The sequence below is a fragment of the Anoplopoma fimbria genome, chromosome 6 (genome assembly GCF_027596085.1).
Source record: "Anoplopoma fimbria isolate UVic2021 breed Golden Eagle Sablefish chromosome 6, Afim_UVic_2022, whole genome shotgun sequence".
Lineage (NCBI taxonomy): Eukaryota > Metazoa > Chordata > Actinopteri > Perciformes > Anoplopomatidae > Anoplopoma > Anoplopoma fimbria.
In genome coordinates, this window is record NC_072454.1 from 24,696,791 (window position 1) to 24,724,538 (window position 27,748).

Genomic DNA, 27,748 nt, shown 5'->3' on the forward strand with positions numbered 1-27,748 from the left:
ATGAACCTGCGAATGTTGGAGCTTTTCCTCCAGCAGGCTGGTCGTTTATGTTTTGGCTCGTCCTTCGTGGCAGCTTTTAGGGAAATGGACGCTTACGTGCCAATGTTGGTTGCAGGATGCTTCCCAAACAGTGGAGGCTCAACAGATTATCTGCCTCCTCACTGGCCTCACCTCCCGACCCCTAGGACCACGCTCTGCCTGGTGTCTAGACTTGACAAACACGGATACTGGAGCCACGCTATATGTACTTAAAGAGGCGTTCAGCTGAACTTTTCAAATTCCAGAACTGTGCATTTTTTAGGTTTTTAGCAGCCAAACGTTTTAAAAATCCTGAACAGGTTGACTCTCTTTTCCAGCTCAAATAAGTAAGGTGGCAGGTTCTTAATAAACATGTACTTTAGCTATTAGTTTGTTTTTGTTGCATTTAGGTGTATTGATATAGCTTTGCATTGTTAATCATGCTTGCGGCATTGTGTTGGCCGGTCAACCACTTTGGTCGAGGATGAAACGTTCATGCTTCCAAGAGGATGAATCTTCCTTGCTTTGGTAATCTCCTGACTTTTCCTCTCATTCCACTTCAGGTTAAAATTTGCTATCCCATGCAAAATCTGTTAGCATGCTAACATGCTGGTGAACATGGTAAACACACCTGCTAATCCTCAGCATGATAGCATTGACATTTAGAGCATGTAAGCATGTTTGCATTAGCATTTAGCTCAAAGCACCAGTGTGCACAGGCCTCACAGAGCCGCTATCATGGCTGTAGACTCTCAGTCTTGTTTGGTTAAGTTTGCACTGGTGTGATTTTGGTTTTAAGATTCTATTGTTCAATTTCATGTCTTGTATAATTTCTGGACCATGTTTCTCACTTTAACATGTCATCGGATGGATTGATGTGTGTGTTTACAGACCCATAAAAAAAAATCATACGACGTGAATCCTGTGAACACCATCAACCGCCATTCTGTGCCCTTATTTTTGTAGCGGGCCAACAATCCTACATTTCCATCCTCGCTAGTACCCACATGTTGTGCACTGTATGCATTTGGATCTTGGCTCCTCTCTCTCCCACTCTACAAACAGACCCATGGGACATCCTCTCTACTCCTGACTTTTTCCCATCTTTCCTCCCACCAACGTCGCTCCACGTTCCACACCAACTCCCCGCTCTGAAATCACTCATGATTTGCCCATCGATGGAGTTGTACCGCTGCCTCGATGTCACTCAAAATCTCCCTCAAAGCCCATTCCCAGTAACCAGGTTACAGGCAGAATACATTCTTCCACTGCTCCCTCATTGTCCACTGCATTTCCTCCCGAAGACGGGGTCCCGATTCAATTTTTGCATCGATCTCGCACAAAAAAGAAAAAAAAACGGGCAAAGAAATCAGATCAGAGGAGTACTAAAAGCTTTCCCCTAAATCAATCAAAATACATGAATAAGTTACTGGTGCCTTAGTATGTTTTAGGGTTTTTTACCTTAGTTATGCTATTTCAAATATGAAATTAAAAGTACCATAATGTATAATAAAACTTATCATTTTTTCAGTCAACCGGCCATGCAGCAGAGCAGCCTATGCAAAGATAACGACCAACCAATGGTTGGTTGGTTGCAGACCCATGGATTAAACACAGAGGAGAACTGTCTGAATAAAAGATTGGTTTCTAATGAACAGGCTCATCTATTCTCTCCCAGCACACTGGTCGAGAAAACCAGTACCCAAACATGGGCTCCTGTGTACGAGTGTGTGTGAGTCGGCTCGCATCAGCCGACTGGCTCCAGGTCCAACTGTGACAAGACCCGGGCAAATTCCTCACCCCGGTGCCCAAACACTTAGACTTGTCAGGGCCAACTTTGACAGACTGCTTTTTAAAAAGTGAAGAGATGTGCATTTTGCGGCGACGCAGGGGGAAGAATTTGTGTGTGTATGTGTGGGGACAGAGATGTATATCTATTTAAAAATAAATAAAAAGAAAGGGAGCTGCTGGCCAGGGATGCTTCAGCTGCTGTATTGTGGTAAAAGTAGAAAGCTGGAGATACAATTTTCTGAGGCTATCGCTACGTGTCTACATCAGTCACCTTGTGTTATCCAACCCTCAGTTCAACCTTGACAGCGTGTCTCATTTCGTGACAACTCCTCATCCGCCACCGGGACGGCGGACGGAATTAACTTGCAGATGAAATGTTTGTGACTCATATTGATTTATAGATTTCAACAAAAGTGAGCCGTGTGCGCGCATGAGTGTGTGTGTGTGTGTGTCAGTGAGGGTGTGTTCCAGTTGGCCTGCATAAAAAAAAAAGAGCAATAACCTCACAGATGGCGAGGGGCTGGTCCGGAGCAGGCTATGTGGTGGAGAACAATCGTTGAGGCTTGATTGCTCAAGGAGCACAAGGAAGACCTGACAGGGGGAGGGGTACCAGTATATGTGTGTGTGTGTGTGTGTGTGTGTGTGTGTGTGTGTGTGTGTGTGTGTGTGTGGAGGTGTGTGTGTGTGTGTGTGTGTATGCATGAAGTGGGAGGAGGAGGGGGTTGTTTAAGTTTAACTAGGCCACTGCTACCCATTACAAGGCTGACAATGATGTGGCTTGTCGCGCGCACAGAGTAGATCAAATCAAATTTCATATGCTGCTCCCGGGGCTTTCATCCGTTTGATTCATCATCACCTCAAGTGTGTGGGAATCATTTGTATTCTTCCGGCGGCGGCGCGTTCATTCCTCCCCGCGGAGGGATGATTCAGTATTATATGGATAGGTGCAAAAAGTCAGCCGGTGTAAAAGGACAATAAATCCACCTGTCACTTATGCAAAGTGATGTAAATGGGGTCTCTGATTAAGACACAGAGTCATTTAAAAAACAGCGACTGGCAGAACCTTGACACATGCACTCTCTTTCTCACACACACACACACACACGCTGTCTGGAGCTCTCACACTCAAGTTTCACACACGTATGCACACACAAACCTTACACTAAAAGCCACTCAAACACACGCTCCGATAGCTCTATGTATCTCACACACACACACACACACACACACACACACACGCACACACACACACACACTAAAATCCCCCGCCGCCCCGCGCCTGCCACTAGAGCAGTTTATCAAGTAATTATTGTTTGATTACAGCGTTTCATTATCTGCACTGATTGAGTCACAACCGGGCGGCAAAGGTCAAGCGCCATTAACGCGCTGCTCCCGAAACATATTTCCGCGACGGCCGTGTGTTTGCCCTCCCTCTCCTCTGAAAGGGCTAATTGCAAATGCATTTGTTTGAGGAAGAGGAGATGGAGGCCGCCCCGCTCCGGTCTCCCCCAAGTCCCACTGAGACAGAATATCAATGCCGCCCAAAGCGCAGCAACACACACATGCATATATGAAAAGACATACACATGGGAGCAAGATTGGGACCGATTCTAATCATACTTAACAAGTGATACCCGTCAAACATGGCTCCAACAGCTTTCATAAAACCATTTTGGACAATGAAGGGGCTGATTGACTGCTTGTGATTTTAAATATAAATAATGAGTCCTTATGGCCAGGCCTTTGTCAGCATAGTCACTGCATTCACAAACAAGTGATGGTACCCTGTTGGTGAAAAATCATAAAAACCATCTCTGGATTTGGTGAAATGTTACAAATAAACTGAAGGATTAATTCATTATTTATGCTATGAGAAAATAGTCTAAGGCTTATTAAAAGCTTTCAAATATATAATATATATATATATATATATATCTGATGATTTTGTCAACGAGCGCAAACCAAATAATTGGAGCAAATGTTCCGCGATAACTCTATATTTAACTTCACCCAGCCCTTTTGCATTTTTATGCTGCTGCTGCACAAACATGAACAAAACAGCAGGTGCACTTGGAGACTGCCGCATAGTTTGTGCACGCCAAGACATGCCGCTTTTCCCTTGCCGATGATCTGGGCATTCATGTGAATGCATAGGTGTGAACAAATAGTTGTTTGTGATGTAAAACGGCTCCATACCTGGGTGGGAAGGAGATCTCCAGTTCATGCAGCCGATCCTTGAACACCGACAGCTCTTTGTCGTACTCTAAAAGCTGTGGAAAGAAAGAAAAAAAGAAAAGTTAATATTTTTTGCTATTATTCAAAAGTTTTGTTCAAGGGGAAAAGTCTACAAAGTCTATATGCTCTTTTTTAGCTTTGCTCTTCTTAACATTCACACAGTTCACACATCCACCTCTAGACATTTTCCACTGTGGGTGTCTGAGCAATTCTAGGTCCTGCTAAGCAACTTTGCAAATACCAATACGATCTGAATGATTTTTATTCATACTTCAAACTTTCTATTTGTCCACTGAAGGATAAGTAAGTTCTCCCAAACAAACCGCCACATGCAAAGACAATTCAAGGACAATTCGAGGCCTCTTCCAAATCAGACAGTCTAATTTGATTTCTGATATTATCTGGACCTAGACGTCAGTGCTTTTTTATCATCATAGGCCTCAGTCTCAGTGAGGGGTGGATGGGAATAAACCAAATGAGAGTTTAGGGGAGTAGATATCGTTTATTTATCTCAGCGTTCCCCACATTGGCAAAAACAAAAATTGACAGCAGTTGACCAGTTGTGTGTGAGTGTGTGTGTGTGTCACTCGCCCTGTCCTACTGGGGGTCTATCTCTCCACACTGACAGTGCATCCGCACGCTCTTCATCAATCATGTCTCCTCACCCAGCTGTACTCACTCACCAGAGTGTACACACGCCCGTCCCCCGATCCCCCCCCTCTCACAAAGCCCATAAATCATTAGTGAAAAGTGCAATTAGCGGCTCCTTGTACACATTAATTATCTGGGAGATGAACAGGTAGCCTGGGCACCTGCATGGCTGCCTCCCTGAGAGACCTGACGCCGAAACGTTTCCCGGCTACCCAGGAGGACCTCGCGTCAACCCCCCCCAACACTTTCCTTTCAGACAGGAAGACACCGAGATGAAGCCGGGACACAATTGTTCCATGGTAAATTGGGCTATTGTACATGTTTCAAACACCCCGGCTACAATAACGGCCCCAATGAAGACCTCATCCTAGACGTTGTGAGTCTGACGGCGGCTGTACAGGCAGCCTGACGTTAATGACATCACATTGGTGTATTACACGCGGCGATGTGTTGATGGCTACATGATGAAATATCATGTAGGGGATGACGCGGTGCACATGGGTAATACTTGGAAGGACGTCCTCACAAAGTGGAGGCGCGGGAGGAGGAGGGATGTTATGATATCAGCAGAAGGTAACTACAGTCTTCCATCTACACTGACATATTTATGATGTGCATGTATGAGCGCGTATGGATTGTTTGTCTTCGCAGCGCCGTTGAGTGCACATGTATAAAAAATAAAATAAGCCAAAGTCCGGTATGTGTCCTCACGACGACATTCTGTGTGTTTTTGTGTGGGGTGTGTGTGATTACGTGTCAGTGGTGTAGAACAGTGGCCATTACTTGCAGGCAGAGGGGCCTCCCAGACGGAGTCTCAGCGGTTCAGGAGGGCAGATGTGCCGCATTCATCAAACTCACACTGCCGGGGTCACGGGAGAGACTCGCACGCTGTGGATGAGGGATGACTGAGCAGGGGATGCAACCCCACGCTCCACTGTACACCCCATCTCGCCATCCAACCCGCTGACACCTTCCTCTAGCGCGTGCATGTGTGCGTGCGTGACTGAAACTGGAGGCTGATAGCAATACCGATAATTGAGAGATTAAAGATATCTGATAATTCTTGTATTTGTACATATGTATTAAAAAAACTGTTTGCTAAGACCAAGCCCTGCTTAGTTACTGTTGCTACGCTTGTCAATATTTCTGCGATTATAACAGTGGCAGATTTACCACTTGAAAAATAATTTTGAAACAATGGATTCCTGATTTCAGACAGAGGAAGACAAAAGCAGGCTTCTCATATCCAGCCGGTGACCGTTTATTTAGTCGCCTGAAAAGACAGCTGTCACTAGTAGAATTAATTAGCTACATTTGGCTAGCTAACTAAGCTAATGTTAAGCTTTATGAGTTGGTTGAAAACGCTGTCTCTTGCTGTTTCTTAATGTTTCAAACTGTCTCTGTCTTTTGCAACTAGAACCCTCTAAAGAGGTATTAAATATACACTTGATATCTACAAATTTTCATAACCAGTTTTCCTTGACCTTTGAGGAAAAACGTCAGGAGGTCAAGGTTTTGAGTTTTTCTGTAGGGATGTCATGGGGTCTTTGACATGCATTGTCATTCATGATCAAACCATGCAACCTCCGACTGTAAAAAAACTGAAGCCAAATGCGAAAGTGCCTTAAACTTGCATTCTTTCTAACAGCCGTCAGAGGGCAACTCCTGTGATTGCAAAAAGAATAAGTGTGATCGCGCAGAAGTATATAAGAAAATCGCTAGTTTCAAGTCTTCTTCAATACAGCATGATGTTCATTTAGTAAATTAGAGTCAAATAGAAAGCAGGGTATGCTTTAGGGCGTGTCTTCCTTGCGATTGACAAGTCGCTACCACAGCGTTGTCCGTTCGGTGAGTTGTAGGCATTTTCGACAACTTTCACAGATTGTTTTTAGTTCATTAAAGTTAATTGTGAGTCTTTTTGGTCGTCTTAAAATGTCTTATTCAGCATTCGGTTGTACTTGGCTCCACCCCGTGTCACTTCTGGTTGCAAAAGCCAAGATGGCGCCGGCCAAAATGCTGAACTTTCTGCTTCAAAACGGCAGTCCATATACCAATAGGTGACATCACTGTGACTACATCCACTTCTTATAAACTATGGGGTTGGGCTATAATTGAGCTTATATAGTGTTGTCTGAACCTCGCATAAGAGTCCACATGCTCATACTGGTATAATAGTGAATGCTCAAATCAATAATTCACTGTTTCCTGTAGGTACACACTGTATCATGTGGAGGTAAAGCACCTCAGTTTATATGAGACAGTTTAAATAGGGGATGAGCAACATATGGCTGTGTGTATCTACCGAGAGTGTGCCTCAAGTGAATGTTGGGTAATTCATTCAGGTGAATAAAAAAAGCCCTGCAGCAACAAATTTCACACCACATTTCATCCCAGGTCAATTAAGCATAATGCTCTGCTGCTCTGCCAGGTCACCAAAAACAGCTTCTATTGGTTCAAGGCCTCATGACATTATAACGCCAGGAGTAGTTTGTCAACCAGAAATGACCTTGGGAGTTGTGGAGGAGGTGGCGATGGAGGTGGTGATGGAGGCGGTGATGATGCAGCTTCGGCAATATCACAGAGGGAAAAAGATGAAGAAGTGTCTGGATTAAAACTACCCTGTCATGGGCTTAAATTTCTGACTTTGCTTGGACGATGGGTGCTCTCTTAAATCAGAGTGGCAGTGATAGCTAAGCGGCAGGAGGTTGAAGAGGGTAAAAAAAAATAAAAAAGGTAATACTAGGGCTTTGCACCCCCCCGCCCCCCTTCCTCCCTAACTGTCCCTCTCACTGTGCTGGCGGCTTGTCCACCACCTGTAATTGTGCTTTGATTTACGCATTGTCAAATATCCCCTGTGACAACACCTGCTGCCATTAAAACCCATCAATAAATGTTGGGGTGAAAGGTCATTTAATTTGATTTTTACACCGCGCACTTGGCTTTCATTGCAGGGGGCCATATTTTTCCTTCTTTTTATGGGATCTTCATTATTTCGTGTGGAAAAGCGATAAACTGTCACTGCCGGGGGGGGGGGTGTTGAGAGAGACCAACCCCAACACAACAACAACACTACAGTGAACTGCACCTAGGAGCTTGCGTTTTCCTGTTCATATTATGAAGAGAGGAAGGAAATGATTCCACAATAAGGCAACAATTTGGGCTTCAGAGGCTTTGTTAGCAGAACTATGGCATGCCTGCAAAAAACATAATTTAAATATGTAACAGTAAATAAACTTTAGATGCTAGTTGCCGTAGTTAAGCCAGGTTTAGGTTTGCACGCCAGAAAAATGAAGTTATAATGGCCTGCGCGTTGTACCCCAAGGCTCAACAAGTGGTTGTGTTTTTGTAAATATACGCGTGCCTTCAGAGCTCTTCAGACGCACTGTCACAGAGGAAAGCAATATTAACCTGCCAGAGGATTTCACAAAGAAGACCCATTTCTTTTTAAATGCTTTAGATACCGTATGTCTTAATAATCTGCCATTAAGTAAATATTTTGAGGCCAAATCATATTGTTTACAGGATATTCAACCTTTGTTTCTTTATAATACATTTAATACTTGACTTCTTTATTTACAGGGCTTGTATAAAGGCAATAAAGTAGTCCATGTATATGACATATGAGTTTATAGTTAAATACAATCCTACCACGGCATTGTGGTTTATGCCGTTTTAACATTTAACTCTTTTTTTCTTGCTTTTTCACAGTACATTTAGTTTCTACACCCTCTGGCGTTTCAAAGAACACTGCAACGGACAGCGCGTTGAGCATCAACGCCTTCGTGCATGCTCGTAACTTGCGTGCCATCTGCGGAGGGCAACGCCAAAAGACCTGAAGGCCTGCGGCTCATGTATACTGTCTATTCTAAGAGGGCTAAGTAAGCAGTCAACACTTTCTTGAACCATGCCAAAGAGAGGCGGACTTAAAAAAGAGAAAGAGACAACCAGGGGACGCTATACGGCATCAGTGTATATAAATCCTATAAGGTCCCATTTCATTCAGCATGGCTTCTGTAAGAGCTTTGACAGGAAAAAAAATGCTGGAGCGGCATTTGTTCTTTATTCTTCTATGTCGTCTCCGGGGCTTTTGAGTAATGCCGAGAGCCTACGCCGCCAGCATGACAAGGAGAGGCAGGCCAGACAGGAAAGGTTCATCACTTGCTACAGCCAGTACACAAACGCACCCTCCTTCTCCTGGTGCCCCCCACTCCACCCTCCCTATCTGCCGACACCACACTGATAAAGTCACAATAAAGAGATACTGAAACAAAATCAATGGGGACTGAGGAGGGGGCCGGCCGCTGTCGGGTGTGTGCTCCAGGAGAGGAGGAAACACTGCACATATACAGACTCACAGCATAGAAAGCGCCGCGTTCACACACACAAACACACATCCACACACACGTGCGCATCACGCTCCACCCATTCCTCCACCGGAGCAAGGCCCCGCGGTGCCCCCTTGACGCTACGAGCGCCTGGAAAATTTAATCTTCCCAAATACTCATCAGGGCTCTCCATCGTCCCGCCGTGACAGCGCCGGGGATAATTAATTATACAATTTCGATGGGAATATCGACTAAACAAACCTATTAATCATAGCAAAAGTCAATAGGCATGGACACATTCAATCATGTCCCGGCCAATGATTACTCCTCTCAAAATACAATAATTATTTTCAAGAGCTGCCTCGAATTAAATTTCTGTCAAGCCGGTACAAGTCTTGCAGTTGATGAAGGATGCAATGGATTTTTTTTTTTCTCTTCTCCCCCCCTTTCCCCCAGTGGAGGAGTGTGAGGAGGGACATTTATCCTTTTGGAAAGGTAGTTTGTTTTATAAGCATCATAACATGGTGTGTTTAACTAGACCATGACCATCAGATTATCTCTGATGCCCCCATTATGTCATCCATCTTGTCAGGCTTGGTGAGGAAGAGGAGGAGGCAGTCGGGAGGGGTGGGGGTGCCTCAGCCTCTTACGGCTTCACTTCCTGCACATTTCTGCTGATCAGATTCAATGATTCTCCCCTGTCCCACATCATAATGTGTAAGGTCAATATCTGCCAGCATCATGCCAGAGTTTTTCAAATTCAATCTTTGCTTAAATGGGATGTTTTAGTGAACTACCTTCATTGCTAGGGGCCTGTTAATATGCTTTTATTCAGGAAAAAATTATCACACTTTAACATTTATTGAATAAAATTGTTTAAGGATAATTCCCTCTCTCGTCAAAATAACCAGGTTTCCAATTGGTAGGTCAAAGAGACAGATTTGTTCACAAAGCTGAAATTGTGTGTCCAAGCGTTACTAAACCCACGGTGTCGCGCTGGATTCTGGGTAAGCTGTGCTGGAAAACGCTCATACAGAACACAGTTATAGTGTGATATGGTGTTACAGTGCAGACAACTTTAACTCATCTTAAAAGGGAAAATTCACCACCTTTTTATGTGTATGTCCAATCAGTGTTGATGGTAAACTCAGTCGATTGAAACAATGAAATTCCTCAGTGCGCGTTTTGTTGACCGAGAAATCTGAGTTCTCCCGTTTGCAGAGCCGAAAATGCAGGAAGAACAAAAACAGTTTTTGCTGCAAACTCGGCTATCTCGTTCAATATAGCACTGAGGAAATGATTGCTCGAATCTAGTACTTTTCCCCATATCAGTGATTGGACATCCAAATAAAAAAGTGGAACATTTTCTTTGTAAATTCAGGGGAAAAAGTGGAGTAAATTCCACTTCCCTACATGATTTCTATGACTACAGGGGCTGCATTCAGTACACAAGCATAAAGCAGAGCAATGCTGGAAAAGAGCATATGTTATGTTTAGGCCTTTACAGACAAAAATACTCGTTGACCAGGTCAGTGGCATGCAAAGATTACAACTGACAAAAATAAACATGTAATATTCATAAATGGGAAGATGTGGTTAACATCACATATAAACCAGCATTTTAACAAACTTCAATGACAAATGTAGCTCTAATAGACAGCTTACTTGGAATCTTAATTTTGTAAAAGGATAAGATATAATCAGGATATAATGCCAATTAAAGTTAATATATTTTACTGATAAGGCCAACAACATAAATAAACTCTAAAGCTCCCAGACAAGTGGCTTCACAGTAAATTCTGTTGACGTGGGAGAGTGTGCGTGTGTGTGTGTCCTTCATTGGGGTTTTTAACAAGGTCCAACTTAGAACTACTTAATGTAATATACAGCCATATAAAAGTGGAAATGTGTACTTGGTGTTTTTCCTCTGCAGACATTAACACTCACCTCATTTACACTTAGTCTCACATAAAAGTTATTCCAAAGACAATTGGCCCCACAGCGGGGACAGAGAGAGTGTGTGTGTGTGTGTGTGTGTGTGTGTGTGTGTTGCGTGCCTGACCCAGGTTTGAACACAAGCTTACTTACCTTTCTGTTCCCTTTCTGTACCTACTATCTAAATATTAAAAAGCCCTCAAATCAAATTCTTTAGCTGCGATTAAACTTTTGACTTTCATTCTTTTGTGCTCAGTCCCTCACACAGATAATCAATTTGAAATGTAGTAAATGGCAGCTGTTGTCACTTTCTACTTCAGTGGAAAAAGAACATATTTACAGCTGATGAAGTGAATTGAACTGTATAATAAACAACTGGAAGTGGAGAAATGGGAGAGCAGATTGATATATAAAGGGTTAGGAAGCAAAAGGGGTGACTTACCGAGGTCCCATTGTTTTCTCGGAAAACGTCCTGGTTGACATAATTAAAAAGCTTCTTTTCAAGTTGAAGAACAACCTGAATCATCGGTGAGAGACAGAAACGGCGCTCTGATTAATACCAATGCTAATGTGAACTGCACTTTGTAATTACAGCGCTAATGAACAGCAATGTGGTGCAGTGGCGGACAGCACCGGTAGTTCTGCACGTGTCTAACTGAGGAATCACGCCACCTTACAATGCATGTTAACACAACCTGTAATAACTCAGGTTGAGGTGTATGAGTGATGTAGAACTAGACAAATAATTATTATTTGAAGGTTTAATTTCAAGTGCAATTTTCCCATTTCAACATGCAGCATAGATGTATCATTGTATTCCTTTCGAGGCCTGGTCACACCAGGAATTCTGCAGCAAAATGAATTCAGTACGATGGAATTGCCACAATCAGTGGATTTGCACGCCAATCTTGCACATTAACTACTCTGATGCACAAATTCTCATTAACTGACCAATACTAAGCTGTCGTAGCTTATCAAGTGTTTTATTTAGGGCTACACTGTTATGTAAGAGAATAAACTGCAATGGTGCAAATATCTTTCTTGAATATGCTGTATGAGCTAGCAAACAAGCTTGCTAACGCACTCAGGTGTGATTTACTTGATCAAAAGGTGTTATTTCCCCCTCTATTGTAACTCTTTATTGAATGACATGATGATAAAATGACGACAGAGTAAATGTAGAGAAGCTCTGACAGCTGTTGTGACTGACTAGCGCTCGCATGTTCCTGGCTTGCTAATGTGTTCGCCAGCTAGCAAAGATAGCAAGCTAGCCATGCCTGTGGTCCCCTTTGTCAAAAGTCGCTACCACTGCTTATTCCACGCAGGAGAATATTCTGGTGTGACTAGGCCTCAAAAATAATCAGTTATTATTAAAGTCTGATAACAAGGTAACAGAATGGTTATATGATTTAAATGCAGTTAGAAATGTTTTATTGGAATGAAGTTATGACAAGTCAGTAATGCGACAAGAAGCCTTAAAGGGGAACTACGCCTATTTTCAAGATACATACATATTATTCCTATGTCCAAAAAACTTTCTCAACAAAAAAAAGTGTGCTAAAACTGAAAATACTGATGTTATCTAGTATAAAGCGTGGACAATTAATTAATTAGCAGGGATGTTATAGATGACAAAGAGCACCTAGGGGAATCTTCTTAGTATACGGGTACATTTTCAATTTCACAATTGAGAATGGTACAACTGACAAAATGTCATTTATTATGTTGTGGCCTTTCCTAGGCCATGAAAATAACATATTGGAATTCCTTATTTAGCTGGTGTTCTCCTTTTATATAGCTCACCTTTCGGTCGTTGTCACTTTCTCGGAATATTAGCTTGTCGACTTCATTGGTGTCGGCGGCTCTGACTGTCTGCAAGGTGGCAGTGGAGCAGAGACTCTGGAGGGGAGAGAGGGGGAGAGTGAGTGATCAGACCAATGCAAGTAAGAACTAAAGAGGGTAAAGGGCAAATCCAGTTAGGAAAACACACTGGTTCATAAGGAAAAAAGATTGTTAGAATGGAAACCATTTATTTTACTCTGTTACCATCATGTTCACACTTTGTACAGTGGAGCCCAACACCATGCAATACAATGCTCCGCATTGAATTCATTTTTCTTAAAGAACCGTCCCACAAACTACCACCTCACTGTCCCTCCTCTTGATCCGGCTCTATGTACTGACCACATGGACTGTGTGCATGGTTAAATTCCCCTTTGTGGACCCTTTTAACAATTAGTTAAACATTCGACCATCTGTGTTTGAAGACAGTTGAATGAGGTAATCCCTCAGCCAGCGGTTCCCATACCACACAGCGGAGACCTGGGTGACCTGATTGAAATTCAAAGCACAGATTAGATAATCGGGTCAAGCCAATATAGCGGGGCAGCAAAAAAAAAGTCCCTTTAGACTGAAATGTCACAAATCAGTCCGGCCACGGAGACACGGCACGCCAGATTAGAACAAACACCGTGCCTTGAGAGAAAGTGGAACAACTCTCTGCATCCCCCCATCTCCACCTCCCCACCATTGCCTCAAGCCCATTCCTTCAACCCCCTCCCTCCCTCCCCAAAAGCAACTTTCTAAAGCCCTAACAAATCGCTCCATCTTTCACTCATTTAGGCCATCCAAATGCAGGGTCAATATGGTCCCCTGGCAGCCAAATGCTAATGCGCTTAAGTGCGCTTAAGCAGCTTTGTGCGATGAATAGGCCAAAGAAGGAGCTGGTGAGAAGGGCAAGAGATACTTTCCCTGTCAAAAAGTCATTGCAGCCACAACTAGCAAAGACAATCGAAGACAGTTTTTGTCATCTCCGATAAGTGCCAACTGCTCCAAATTTGATCATTTGGTCTGTTTTTTTTTGTTCAATACAATATTTAATTAATTGGATTTTTTTTTTAATTGATAAAAACTACAACCTTTCTGGACAGTGAGGTGAAGGATGTGAGTTTTAAATATTATTTAAAATAAACAGGTTTTCTAAATGGACCTTAATTATTTTGGATTCTGCGAGCGTCGGGGTCTTGTGATTCTTCCAAGCGAGCCCCCCTTGTGTCGGGCGCTTTGCAAATCCAAAAGTCAGTCAAGCAGAACTCCCTTGCTATTTCCACAGCTAATACTGAGACCAGAAGCTCACGCCGCTTACTGACACAATAAGCATCAAGATCCAAAGGATGAAAATAGACCCTCCGTTCACGTCGGATCAAAACCTGGTCGCCCCTAAACGTGAATGTGTCCTTTGCATTTTGCAGTGGTTGACATGGCTGGGATATGAGCGGATAGATACTGGAGGAGATTGGGATGACATCATTCTCAGTGAGATAATGGCACTACGGGTTTGGTGTTCATGTTAGCCTGTAACTTGTGCCAAGAGTGTCGCTGTTAGAAAGACTCAATTAGATAAAAGAAAAAAGAAAAAGACAATCAGCTGATGCTGCCTTTTCTTGTGTGGTAAAATGTCTTTTCCCTGAACAATTACAATCTGGATTCCATTGAAAACTAATGATTCCAACAGCAGGTTTCTTTGGCCCATTGCGACAGCGACAAAGACGTTGAAGACACTTAATATATTCAAGATGTGTTTTACATACACTCGACGAGAGCAGGACAAAGCTAATTTCTTCCATTTATATTTCAAGCAAATTAAAAGTTGACGAGCGTATCACTGCTGGTGCGGCTAGAGCTGCGGGTGTCCTGGGCTGGACTGGACTGTCGCATAGTGCCGGATGCTGACATGTGGCTGATTGATCCATTCATCAGCCCATTGACTGACCGATCAGTGCGTCAGTGAGGTTGGTGGTGGCTGATTGCACCCGATTGATCACAGCTCCCCTACTGTCGTCCTTTGTGCGAAACATCCCCCTCATCTGACACAAACACACACACACACAGCCTCTCTCAGCCCATTGCCTCGGTCATAAGATCTGCACACCAACATGGGGAAAATGAGAATCCCATGCTGTCACTTAGGACCACATCAACGCAGCACGCCTCCTCCTCACTGCCAGCAGAGCCCAGGTTTTTGTGCCGAAACCTGCGCGGATCTTTTCCCTTTTCCCGCCTCCTAAGCACATTACACATGGACGTGCTCTCGCTGACCGCCCTAAAAGATATTATCATGATTCATTTGGCTGCAATCGGCTCCTTATTCAATGACAATTAGTGTTTAGTGCAACCGATCGATGGGGAAAAAGCAGCCAGGAGATGAGGCTGTGGTCCTGGGGACAGTGAGGATGTCTTCACTCCTCTGGGCTCCTTCAACTGATCCTGCAAAGTGACTTGGCATCACATCTCTGCATTATGGGTCACAGGTCAAACACTGAGTGTTTGTGGAGGGGCAGGGGCCGGGAGGGAGGGGGTGGAGGGGGCTGGGATGAGAGGTTGCCGAGGAAGGCTCTGCCTTTGTGCATCAATGGAGGATAATCTCATGACTGTCGAAGGAGGAAGCGCCTGTTTAAAAAGGAGCTCTCTATTCCAGCTGCTCTCCTTAGAAGAGAGGTTAAAGCAATCTGTCCCACTTCAAAGAGCAAAGACACACACACATTCAGGCCTTCTGTCTCTGGGCCTGCCAACAGATGGAGGCGATCCACTGTGCCCGACTTAAACACTGAGAAACCCACACGAAACGCCGTGGCATGCGTGACAAAGCATATCGCACACAGGGGCGTTTTACATGTCAACCAATTAATGGGAAGAACATTTAATTACACGGATATAAAAACATTAAATATATTAAAAGCAGTTAAACTCTCAGATGATTCTTGTTAACATTCTCTTTGCTAGGAAATGGAGCAGAAATTAAGTCTGGCTGTATTCTGTATTTCCTTATGTCAGCAATTTAACCTTTCCTTTCAGAGGGAGTCGGTGAATTCAAGAAAATAGCATAAAAGCAAATAAATCTGACTTAAAAACAATGAAGCAAAAAGTAAAAAAAGATACTTTTTTTAATAAAAGTGAAAAAGTAACAAACTGCTTAAAATATCAACTTTAAAAAAAGGGGCACAAATATAAAGTTGTAAATATAAAGTTGTAAGAGTAAAATCTTTGTTCGTTGGGGACTATTTTCAGCTGTGGATTGATACACATTTGGCGCTCCAGTGAGTATTTACAGCAGCAGGACGCCGTTCATTGGATTGAGTCAAAATAAACTGCAGTGTGTGTTCATGGTAATGAAGGAACATGTCAACTAGTTCAACAGTGTGACTCATTTTTTTTTTTTTTAAACAATGGAGCTCTATGGCAGATGAAAAAAATGATCAGTTCTTAGATACACAAACAATATGTATTGAAATTATTTATGTAGTTTCAACTCTTTTTTTTAATGTATGACACAGAATATTTCATTATAGTGTCTGATTTATAGCATTTGGCTATATTTTCCAACTCCAGCTACATTTGACATTGTGTTTGACTTAATATCTAACTGTTGTCTATATATATATGTATTTGCTTTATGACTTTATCCAAATTGACTGATGAGGTGCAGTACTACTCTGGTTAGTAAATGTCTCTAACATTGGTATTTTCAATGCAATCAGGACCTCAAGTGTGAACAAGTCGCAGAAATATGTGACACTCCATGGTGGCAGCCAATAGACGACGACTCCTCTTGGGTTTATGTTCCTCCCTCCCTCACCCCGATCCCATGCAATGATTCACACTAAACTGTCATCGCACCAATATAATAATCCATTGAGTGCATTTAGAACTCGGTGATTAAACCCCAATTAGGTAGAGAGTGTGAGACTGTGTGCTAAGAGAGAGAGAGAGGGAGACAAGACGATGAGTGGACAATGAGCTAACTATTCATTCTTCATTACCAGAGGCAGGGGACAGGGGCGCCCCTTTGTGTCAGCGGGGGCAGTGGCATTGTCAGATCGCGCCATTATTTTCCCCCGCTGCCACGCTGCCAGCAGATAAGAAGGTGTGCCAGCTGGAGGTTGGCAGGTTCAGCGCCAATTGCTTCGCCGCTCCGATCACTTTTCTTCCTGTTCGCCAATCGTATATCAAGCCCCAACTCCCCCCAGGATGCGTGATTGCATCGAGGTAGAAGGGGTTGGGGCATCCAGAAGAAGGCGACAACAAAACTCGACCGCCTGCCCTCCTGCCAGCCATTACACTGGTGGGAGCCAGTAAATCAGGCATGACCCTCCCCGCCCGATCTGACTGGACGCAAGCCAGAGTTATCCACTCCTCTCTCTCGCTTTGGCCGGCTAATTTAATGCCTCCAAACACCGTGGATACATCATTGACACACACACTCATTCAACACGGAGGAGGAGGTGAGAGTGGACAAATTATCGGCCCGTAAAGTTAGCCTGTGTGTGACCCACTGGTCAACGGTTGACCCCGGTAAACCCGGCCTGTGTCACCCCAAAAACTGGACAGCAACCCCGCTCACAATCCCCCTCGCTCCCTTCCCATGAACTCAGCAAACTGCGTGAGAGCGAACGGCGAGTGGCTTTTGACGGTGGCACTCGTTGTAGGGGGTCTCCAGACCGTCCACGCCCTCGCCCAACAAAACAAGCTCGGAGAGGTAAGAGGGGCGTGCAAGGTGCCGATAATGCACCCTATTTATCTTGCGCATCAGAACATCTGGGAAACTTCTCTAAAAACAATGCTGCGCATTGAGGGGCCGCCATTCTGGCCTTTACCTTCAGAAAAGCGGCATTTGTCCCCTCGGAATGGGTAATGGACAGGCCACAAATCATCCAGGACAACAGGACGGAGGGGTGTGTGTGTGTGAGAGAGAAAGTGAATGTATGTGTATGTTTTGTGTGAGTGTGTGTGTGTGTGTGTGTTCCCCCTGGTATTTAACTTCTCTGCTGGCCCATTCTGCAGGGCCCCGCAGGACAAATTGCCCTGCATGGTTGTCTTTGAGAGGCAGTGCAGCGCGCAGAGAAAGGGACAGGGCTGAAACACAGGGAACAGGCCTATAAAAATTCATCACTTTGACCCCGGCGACCTCCCACTACTGGGGGGTTGCGCAGGCACACACACACAGACACACAATCGGAGATGCACAAGCACGCCCCTTTTGCCCACCCACCCGAACTGGGAGCGAATGTTCTGAAATAAAACATTTTAAAAAGTAAAGATTCACACTAATGCACAGTAAGTTCAACAAGGCCAGTTGAGCCACAGACATGGACTAAGCCTCCTGATCTCTTTCTCTCACACTCTGCACACTAGCAGACACAATGGTTGTGAAAAACAAAAAAAACAAAAAAAAATGAAAACAGCCTTCTACGCAGGAAAAGGCCACCAGATGCTTCATTGTGACGGTGTCTGTGTGTAAAACAGTAGCAGTAAAAGGAGGGTGGGTTCTCCTGAGGCGCATTAGTCCCAGCGAGAGGAGGTCATTGTCTCAGGCCGGGCTCTTGACACATTACTGCCACCTGTACAAAGAAAACCCTAACGACAGATTTAATCCGAGGAAACCTCCCCTGCCACTTTCAGCCAGCACTCTAAAAACCAACCGCGGCAGATGTCCCCAAGACTGTTTAACGCACCGGCTTCCCTGAACCTCTCCAAGGCCATGAATACTTAAGTTGCCCAATAGCTAATCTTGATGTGGCGTTCATTTGAATGTTGTTGTGTTTCCGAAAAAAAGGGGGGGTTTGTGATCCGAACGGGTGGCCATTCATGTTTTCTTTTTTAACACTTAAAAAGAGCATTCATCCTGTTAACGAGGAAACAAACTCACACGCAGCCGCGAAGCAATCATCGTGGCCCGTTCCAACACAGCCAACAGGCTATTGCTACCAAACACCAGGAAAAACTGCACTCTCATTTCATTTACCTTATTCCACCGCAGCTGTAGCCTGGAATCAATTAAAGGAAACAGGCAGTCAGGTAATTTGTCGTTTGCCGAGTCAATTAAAGTGTATTGAAGACCCAATCGGCCGGTCGGTGATTAGTGGCGTTCCGATAGGAGCCCGTCGAGTTCATTACTTTGGCATCCGATAGAGATCAGGACTTAGCAATTAATGAAGGTCTAATTGTGTCCTCTTTTAAAAAGAGAGCTGGATTAGGTGGGTTAGCACCATCAACCGGACTACAAATACCACAAATATGCACACCTAGTTAGGCTAAGATCCAACCAGTGATGACATGATTGTATCATAACTAGAGCTGCAAAGATGAATCCATTCGTTTTCAACTATTTGATTATTCACCAACTATTATGACGATCAAAATTCTCTGATTCCAGATCCTTTTATGTGAATATTTCCTGGACTTTTTACTCATCTTTGGCAGCAAACTGCATAACTTTGAGTTGTGGAAAATAACGAGTAATTTTAGTATGTCATGTTGGAGTTTCTGATCGACATCTTCCCAGCGTTTCTTAGACCAAACCATTAATCGATGAATCGAGAAAAACAATCGACATTGAAAGGGATCACTGGATGCAGCCCTAATTGCAACAATATCTTTTCATTGAGCTACCAAAGCAGTTGACCACCAGCCACCGTCCTCCCAGGGGCACGCTGGGAGGACGAGGCCATGGCGAGGCACAAAAAAAACCTCGCAACACAAAGAACGTTGATTCATTTGAAGCACCACCCTTTAATTTGTTTGCACCATTTCATCTAAATGATGTGCTTGTCCACCAGGGTGAGAGAGAGGTGTAATTCAGCCGAGGAAAAGGGGGAAAGGGAAGGTACAGAGTGGGGGAAGAGGAGGAGGAGGAGGAGGCTTCCTGACACCCCACCGCAGGGCGCTAGGCAACCATCTAGTGGGTGGGCTTTGTGATACATTTTACCAATTTTTCATGCCCATCCCTCTTGATGTGACCCCACTCAGGGCCCTTTATGCCGCTGACAGCTCTGCGCAGGAAAACATGCTGCCGCTCTGATAGCATGAAATCGGGAACAAAGACCCCCAGGGAGAGGAGAAGGGGGCCGCCGAGGCACGCCGTGCTCCGGTCCCGCCTGGCTCCGGACACAAACAGATGTTAGACCAGCCCCGGCTCTCTCTGCCGCCCCCACTCCACTACCCCTGAAAGAGGAGCTCCCCCTCGTTGGAGGAATGGGCCTGAGTTGCATTGTTTTGGGCCTCCTCTAAGACAAAAACTGGAGCCACTCCTTCTGAAAAGGGCCCGGCAATATGGCCGTCGCAGATAAATCACACAAGGAAGGGGAGTGAGAGAGAGAGAGGCCCATGAATTCTCAATGTGGCCCTTAATGGGCCCCTCTTAAATATGATGGGATATTTGAGCGCCGGTGTGAATGGAGCCCGGGCGACTTTTCATGTCAGAAGGGCAGAGTTGTTTAAAAGGCGGTGGTGCCAACACCGGGTTTACAGCTGGGTTACAATGAGCCATTCTGGAGGAGTGTCCCTCTGCAATGGGAAACCTGCAGGCCAAGATGTTTGAATAATCCCAGCTCCTTCTATTTATCGCTCACCTGTTGTCCTTTTTTTATATTTTGCGACGGACTGAGCCGATCCAACAAGTACCGTGAGCTGTGTTGTGAACCCACTTGTTGAGCTGGCCCTGTGAGATTCAGCCACTCTCACAGAGATTGCTTCTTTGCACACGCATTAGAACAAATGATAATGATAGCACTGGAGCTGGTGTGGGTGCATGTTCCCGCACGGCCCCCCCAGAGACGACGTGTTATCTTGGCAACAACTCCATCCTTCCCGGAGGAAAAAAAACAATTATTGTGCTCTGTTCTACAAAGGCCGAGGACTGCATTAGTCAAAAATAGACTGACATCATACAAGTCGGACACTATGTGCCAGGCACAAAGAGGCCCCTATCCTTCACGGTTTATGCCACATTTCATCTGTACTAAATAACAGCAAACACCATCAATAAAAGCAAGAGATAAAGAAAGACTGAGACTGAAGGAAAGTTGATTATTCATGATTTATAGAGCGATTACAGTGTGTGGTGGATTGAATGAAAAAGACATAGATTGAGTATTGAGTCCACTTGCATTTACGGACTGATGGGATTATTCACTGATTAGATTTAGAATATTTATATTGTTTGCATAATCCTGACAAGAGCAACATGGTTATAAATAGACTAATCATCATGCAATCATGCAAGACATCTCCATCATTTCTAATCAACTGTAAATTTTTCTGATTTGCATTTCTTTTACATACCTTTAGGTGTCTGCTATCTTTCCACTTAAAGAAGGCTCAGGGATTTTCAAGGATCATTTAGATTAGATTACAAGTTTAAATAAAGGATTTTAGTGTGTGAAAATGAAGCTTTTTTCCCCCTGATCTTTTAAAGACAAACACTTGTTGTAGAGCTGAAACAATTTCTAACAGAAACATTTATTTTTTAAGCAAAACTACAGGAAAAATGTACTGATTCCAGCTTCTGAAATATGAATATTTGCTGGTTTTATTAGTTTTCTATGATAATAAACTGAATATCTTTAGATTTTTTAAGTTGGACAAAACAAACAAGCAATTTATAAACGCCTGCCTGTCCTTTGTGAAATGGTGATGGACAACACAATAAAAAAAATGACTCTTAGTTGTGTGCAATGAGACATTTCCAGATAAAGAGAAAATAACTGGAGAGGATGTTTAAGGTGGCGCAGGACAAAACAGAGAAGAGAGACGGGGGCTTGGGGGAAAGACAGAATGGAAAGATGACGGGACAAGTAACAGAAAAGGTCAATAACTGGAAGAATGAGTGAGTTAATGTTTTTCTGAACCACAGGAAAATGTTACTAAGCTACTAAGTTGTGTGTAAGTACATTTATATTTTCAATGACTTGGCTTTCAGCAGAACCTCACTTCCAACAATCAACTAAAATTGATCAGCCTCCAGCAAACAGTCATGTTGCCGTTTACATCCATGTCTGTCCAAAATGTCATCACTTCATCATTTTATCCTTTTGGAACGTTTGAGCCAAATTTGAAGGAAGTCACTCGAGGCGGTCATTATAGTTTGGAATGACACGTACGTGAGGTCACAGTGACCTTGACCTTTGAATTTTGCCCACCTAATTATTTCATCCTTAAGTCTAGGTGGACGTTGGTGCCAAATTTGAAGAAATCCCATCCAGCGGTTTCAGAGGATTGGCGTAAAGAAATCTCCCTTCATGCATCTAATATGCATTAATATCATAGCCGACTAATCTTTGTTGTTAGGTGCATCAAACATATTGTAAGTTGTCAAACAGACGATCTCTCCTACTGTCCATCAACTCTAAAACTATTCTGGAGGAAGGGGTGACAGCGCAGCAGTAGGGCATCAAACATTGGCGTCAAACATCGGCTCCAGCCAGATTGAGGGGTAACTCAGGTTACGTCCCTGACCCGGGGCCAACCCCAGGGGCCCGCGAGGCAACGCGCCCTCCCCGGGCCCCGACGGTGCCAGGCTCTGCGCTCATCCTTGGCTTGGCTCGTCGCACCATCCCACCGTTGGCATGGTGTTCCCAGCTGCCAGTCACAGCCCCCCCAACACCCCCACTCACAAGCACACAATGGCAATAGCATGGCTGGCGCCGGGCTCAAACGGCCTGTTGTTAATGAGCAGGACCGACAGAAGCCACTGCTTGTTCTTCATTTGCCAGCATTTTTAATTATATGGACAGCGCTCCCATCAAAGCTGCATCGCTCAAGTTACGCCCTCATAGCTGAACTCCTTTTTCTTTTTTTCCCCCCCTCCCTGTCTTCAGCGCTGTATTCATTAGCATTGAAGGCAAACAGAGAAGAGAGAGAGAGAGAGAGAGAGAGAGAGAGAGAGAGAGAGAGAGAGAGAGAGAGAGAGAGAGAGAGAGAGAGAGAACAGGCGCTGTTGTCTAGAGGGAATAGTCTCCCTCTATATCCACATGGCTTATCTGTGATATAATGGGCCCCTCATTGTGATAGATTGCACTCTTCTAGGCAGATAATATGCCTTTATTGTATTGTAAGGAAACATCTCCATTACAGGCCTTCACCTGTGTGGCCATAAACAGGTGGGGGGGTGGCAAATAAATGGGTGAGGTTTACTGCGTCAGGACAATTGAGACAGTGTCAGGTGGGTTGTCTTAGAAAAAAGTATATTGATTTAGTGGGCTACAACAAGCATGTAAAGGATTTGTCAATACAATTTGGCCTGGCAATAAATCAGTACAATACCTCCTCTCAGTAACTTGGGCCCTGCTCAAACTCGTTTTTTCCTTCACGATACCGATTCCGATATCTTAACTTTTCTATCAGCCGATGCTTAGTATCGATTTGATACCAGTTGGATTGCTACTCAGATTATCATTAGTTTCTCACCAAAACTAAGATTTACAGGATTACATTTGAACACATCCTGATAACGTTATAATTTACCTTTGCCAGATACAATTTTTTTACGAATCAATATGTAACTCAATGCAACCTCCACTTATGTAAGCTGTTAGCGCTATTAATAAGCCAAGCAGGACTGTGCTGCAAATCAGCTGCTAACAGCTAACGTTGACTAGTTCTCCTCCTGCTGATTTCAACATCTATTAATTGTTCACAATGTAACATTATCAGGGAAATAATATTATGTTTTTAATCACAGCATTTTGGAGTTTCCTTACTGCTATCAGAACAACTCTACATATTTGACAAATTAAGGAAAGAGGGAGAAGAGACCAATGTTAAAATATTATCCTGAAAAGCAATAATCTTCTCTTTTTGGTCAAAATGTGCTAAAGCACATGAGGGACTATGCGTGTGTGTGCACATCTACATCTGTGAGCTCTGTGTGTAAATGCACGAGTGTATCTGGGCAACTGCGGGCAGCCGAGGAGGGTCGCAGTCCCTGGTGTCAGGGGTTCCACAGAACAGAGGCCCAATCAGTGCTGGCCCGCTGGTTAATGGATGGATGGCCCCCAAAATTAATTAGCCTGACTAATGTAGTGTACACTTAATTACGCTGGCCACCTTTTGATTTATGGCTTTGCCAGATACACACATGCTAGTCAAAGTCGGGCAAAAAAAAAAAGAGGGCAAAATTGTTTACCCTTTACTGGTGCGAATTATTTATATTTACCCGGACCAGGTTCAGCAGCCAGGACAGCAACGGCTATCAGCTAATGTAATTAAGTTGTGTTCAGCAACACAAAAACTGCAGGTAACATACAAAATATATAGAGCTTCCTTCCATTACTTAAACTGTGGCATTAATTAGATTATTAATAAAAAGCAAAGCCAATAGTTAGTCGCTTTAGCCTTTCTTTGGTTCTTTCAGATCGAATAAAGCAAATTATATTTCTTCCAAAATGGAAATTTTGCATCTATAAACAGAAGATCATGAATGTACAAAAATAGCAAATCAAACCTCCCAGATTAATATGTATAAAACCTGGCACATACAAGCTGCAATAAACACAAATAAAGCCTAGATGGAATTCGTATCTCTCATATGTCTTCAAGAAATAAAACAGCTTGCTTATAATTCAATCTCTGTCGTCATGGGCGTGTGCGTCGAGTCACTCAGCGCCGTGAGAAATGACTGATCTATCACGCTGGCCCGTCATTACGGAGCATTTTACAGCATTCATTAGGAGCGGGGCTAGTCCGGGGCCCCACCTTTAATTTCATGCTGCTCAAGCGAGAGAAAGGACACGGGACAAAAGGGAAGGAAGATTGATGCCTGGTACCGGCCCCCTAGCAATTCCCGCAGACACAGTCGGGGGGCGCTGGTCCAAAACTGTCTCCAGTCAGAGAGAGAGAGAATGAGAGAGTGAGAGAGAGAGAGAAAGAGATAGAGGCCAGCTAGCCTAATGAAATCTGTCCGTGTAGCAGCGGATCAGCCCCAATTAAAACAGCCCCACACCATGTCACGGGGACAGTAGATCAAGTCAGCAATTAACCTTCCCGCTGGCCTCTATCAATCCTTAAATTGGAGCGGGCCGGGGCCAGCGGCACACAATCTCTGCAGATATTAAATTTACATTCTATTAAGTTTAATTAGGAGGGATTTTAAATATACTGGGAGTCCAGGCACGGAGCCCTGAGCCTGTCATCGACACGGCTGATTCACGGCCGTCGGCCACCTCAGGGGACACACACACACTTTCTCACACACACACAGACATGCGCCACTGTACACCTTATAGCACCCTCTGACTGAAGCACTAAGGAAAAGCTGTGTTTGCTGTAGGCATGGAAGGGTCAACAAGGGTTGTGTGACCTGGTGTCGTGACTCAGCTGGGCTGTTCGGGGTTTACAGTATTATTATGTAACCTTGTTGTTAATACAAGCATGAAACTGTACATAGTGGCAGTGACTAAATCAGCGTTCCAACAGGTTTGCAATCCTACTCCTGCTTGCTTCCCCTGTGATTCATTTATACCTGCAACAATGATGTCTGCTGTAAATCTGCCTGTCCCATCACCCTGATTACAGTCGACATTGAGACATGAACTGGAAACCAGGCTTATTAAATGTCTTTTGTATAAAGCTTGAGGCAGTGGGGACTAAAAATGTATTGAAATGTTAATAAATTAATATGAAAATAATTGTTAATGCTGATTCCTGTTAACAGAACAGATAGTGGAGCTTCAGGCTTCAGAGCAGCAGTGTTTACAAAGAAACAGATTGGAAGTGGGGGAGAGAGAGAGAGAGAGAGAGAGAGAGAGATCAAGAATAAACTGAAAAGCATTTATCTTAATTGAGGCGTACAGTTTATTGGAGGGAAATGGATTTACACGCATGGGTGAGATCAATAATATCAACCTCTTAAATTTATCTTAAAAAATTTCATCCCACATCAATCGCGTTGTGCTCACTGCCTGCTTCCATCTTCATTATAATAACATTTCCCCCCCCCTCTAATTTGGGCCCTCCTTGAAAACTCTGCAATACAAGTAGGGTCTGTTTTACTGCAAGATGCACTGCATCTTTAGTCCATTAAGGGAAAACCCTATAGGCAGAACCTTTGTTTTATCATGCACTGGTACATTTTTTGTCTTCCAGTGGAATGAAAACATCACAAAATACACCCTTTAAGTCTTTTTTTTTTTTACTAGTTTGTCTATTTGTGTATAGATTTTTTCCTAAATTAACCAAAAAGTTACCGTTAGATAATGCCTCATTTGCAGAATGAAACATCCATCTCAGAAAACCAAAAAGTAATTGTCTTATTCTAAGTAATGAAGTGGGGAAGTTTCATGGTGATATCTATTATTTATAACATTTTCCCAATTCACCTGTATTGTCTTTAAAATGTCTGTAATTCATTAATACATATCTTTAAATGCTGTTTTCTCTAAATTATTTGGTTTCTCAGTCTCTGGGACAGAAATCTCCACTTTAGTAGCACTTACATTCACCAAATGTTTCAGTTTCATTCCTATCAAGGTTTTTATAGAGGGGTTTGTTCATTTATTATTCATAGCCTGATTTATGCAGCATTTTACCCTTAAAAACATGCCGAATTTTTTTTTTTAAAGCAGTATTTTCTGCTTTATGGAGTGATAAAAATATTTATCCAAAATACCCTTAAAAAACCTGGCATAAAACTCTAATATGCCAACAAAATGAAACAATAATTAGGAATCTGGTATTATCCAATGTTAATATTTCTGTTCTGGAAAAGTATGCAAATTAGCACATATTTGTAATTAAAAAAATATTTTCTTGATGTTCATAATCAACTAGGGAAGTTTCATGGTTAGTTACAAGTTTTACTCTATTCACCTGTAGTGTCTCCTCTGAAGTCCCTACTGGCTTTGTGCTCTATGAGGGGTTCAAAGACATTGCAAGCTCTGGTTCCCCAGACAAAACCTTCAAAAACCATTCCACTGTGCTTTCCTGTTTTATCAGCACCGATGCAAAGCGTGATCAAGCCGCAGCCCGATCACACCCATGGGAGAGGAGAGGGACGGCTGGCGGGTACTGGACCACCTCCAGGCTGCTCAGCCTTAGCATTAGTCTCCACGTGGCTGTGTCCTTTGTCTGCCAGTCAAAGGCCCAGCTGAATGGGGGTCAATTGAAACCAATTCCCTCTGTCGGACACAATTAATGGGGTTGCCCGGACCGGGCGGGAAGGAGGGGGTCCGCGGGCCTTTGGTTACTGATCCTGCCGCACAAGCATGCCAGGAATTTGCCACCTGGAATTCGCCCTGTGACAATAACAAACCCACCCCCCCTCCCCTTTCAAACCCACCTCCTTCTCTGTACACACATGGATACATCCCAAAAAAAAAAAAAAAAAAACCTGTCCCATGCACCCACCCACAAGGCGGGATGGGTGACGGGGGAGTGGTTAGCGGTTGTCCACAGTCTAGTCACCCACAATGGACCAGAGCCAGAGAAGAAGAGGAGTGGTGTAGCGTGCAGCTGTAGAGAAATGTACTGGAGCATTTTCTGACCCAGTGACTCCCAAAGTGGGGCCTGGCGATCCCCGTGGGTGCTTGAGGGTTGCCCTTGGTGTCCGACAAATCAAAAAAAAAGGTTGAAATGGGCGATTATATCGTCCACTAAACAAAGTAAAAGTGCCTATTTATCTGTGTAGCTTTTTTGGGGCCCTTCACTATCGATCGAAAGTGAAGAGAGAATAGTGAGAAAAGCAGAAAAAAAAAAAAAAAGAGACTCCAAGACGACGGGAAACGAGCTCCGTGTCTGAATCAATCTTCGGATAAGTATGGCCGATCGATCCGCCACAGGCCCATCTACGGCTAAGCACTTCGGTGGATGTGCGCTAATTGTCCTGTTGACATTAATTGTCATTAAAAGGGCTCCAAACGGCCTCCCGGCTGTGAGTTACATCCTTCGCCGAGGCCGTGACCCGTTTGTTTATTGGTGACATCACAGCTCTCCCTGCCGTGGACGCAAATCAGACCAGGTGG

General features: G+C 43.8%; 1 protein-coding gene across 1 annotated transcript in view; it reads right to left on the minus strand.

Annotated features, from left to right (window-relative positions):
• The window catches only part of LOC129092199 (inositol polyphosphate-5-phosphatase A), a 138,970-nt gene that overhangs the window by 11,594 nt on the left and 99,628 nt on the right, over nt 1–27,748 (minus strand). The window contains exons 10-12 of the mRNA XM_054600038.1: nt 12,759–12,854; nt 11,398–11,472; nt 4,006–4,079 (exon numbers count right to left, since the gene is read on the minus strand). Coding sequence (XP_054456013.1) covers nt 4,006–4,079; nt 11,398–11,472; nt 12,759–12,854 — 245 coding nt within the window. The remainder of the gene's footprint in view (nt 1–4,005; nt 4,080–11,397; nt 11,473–12,758; nt 12,855–27,748) is intronic.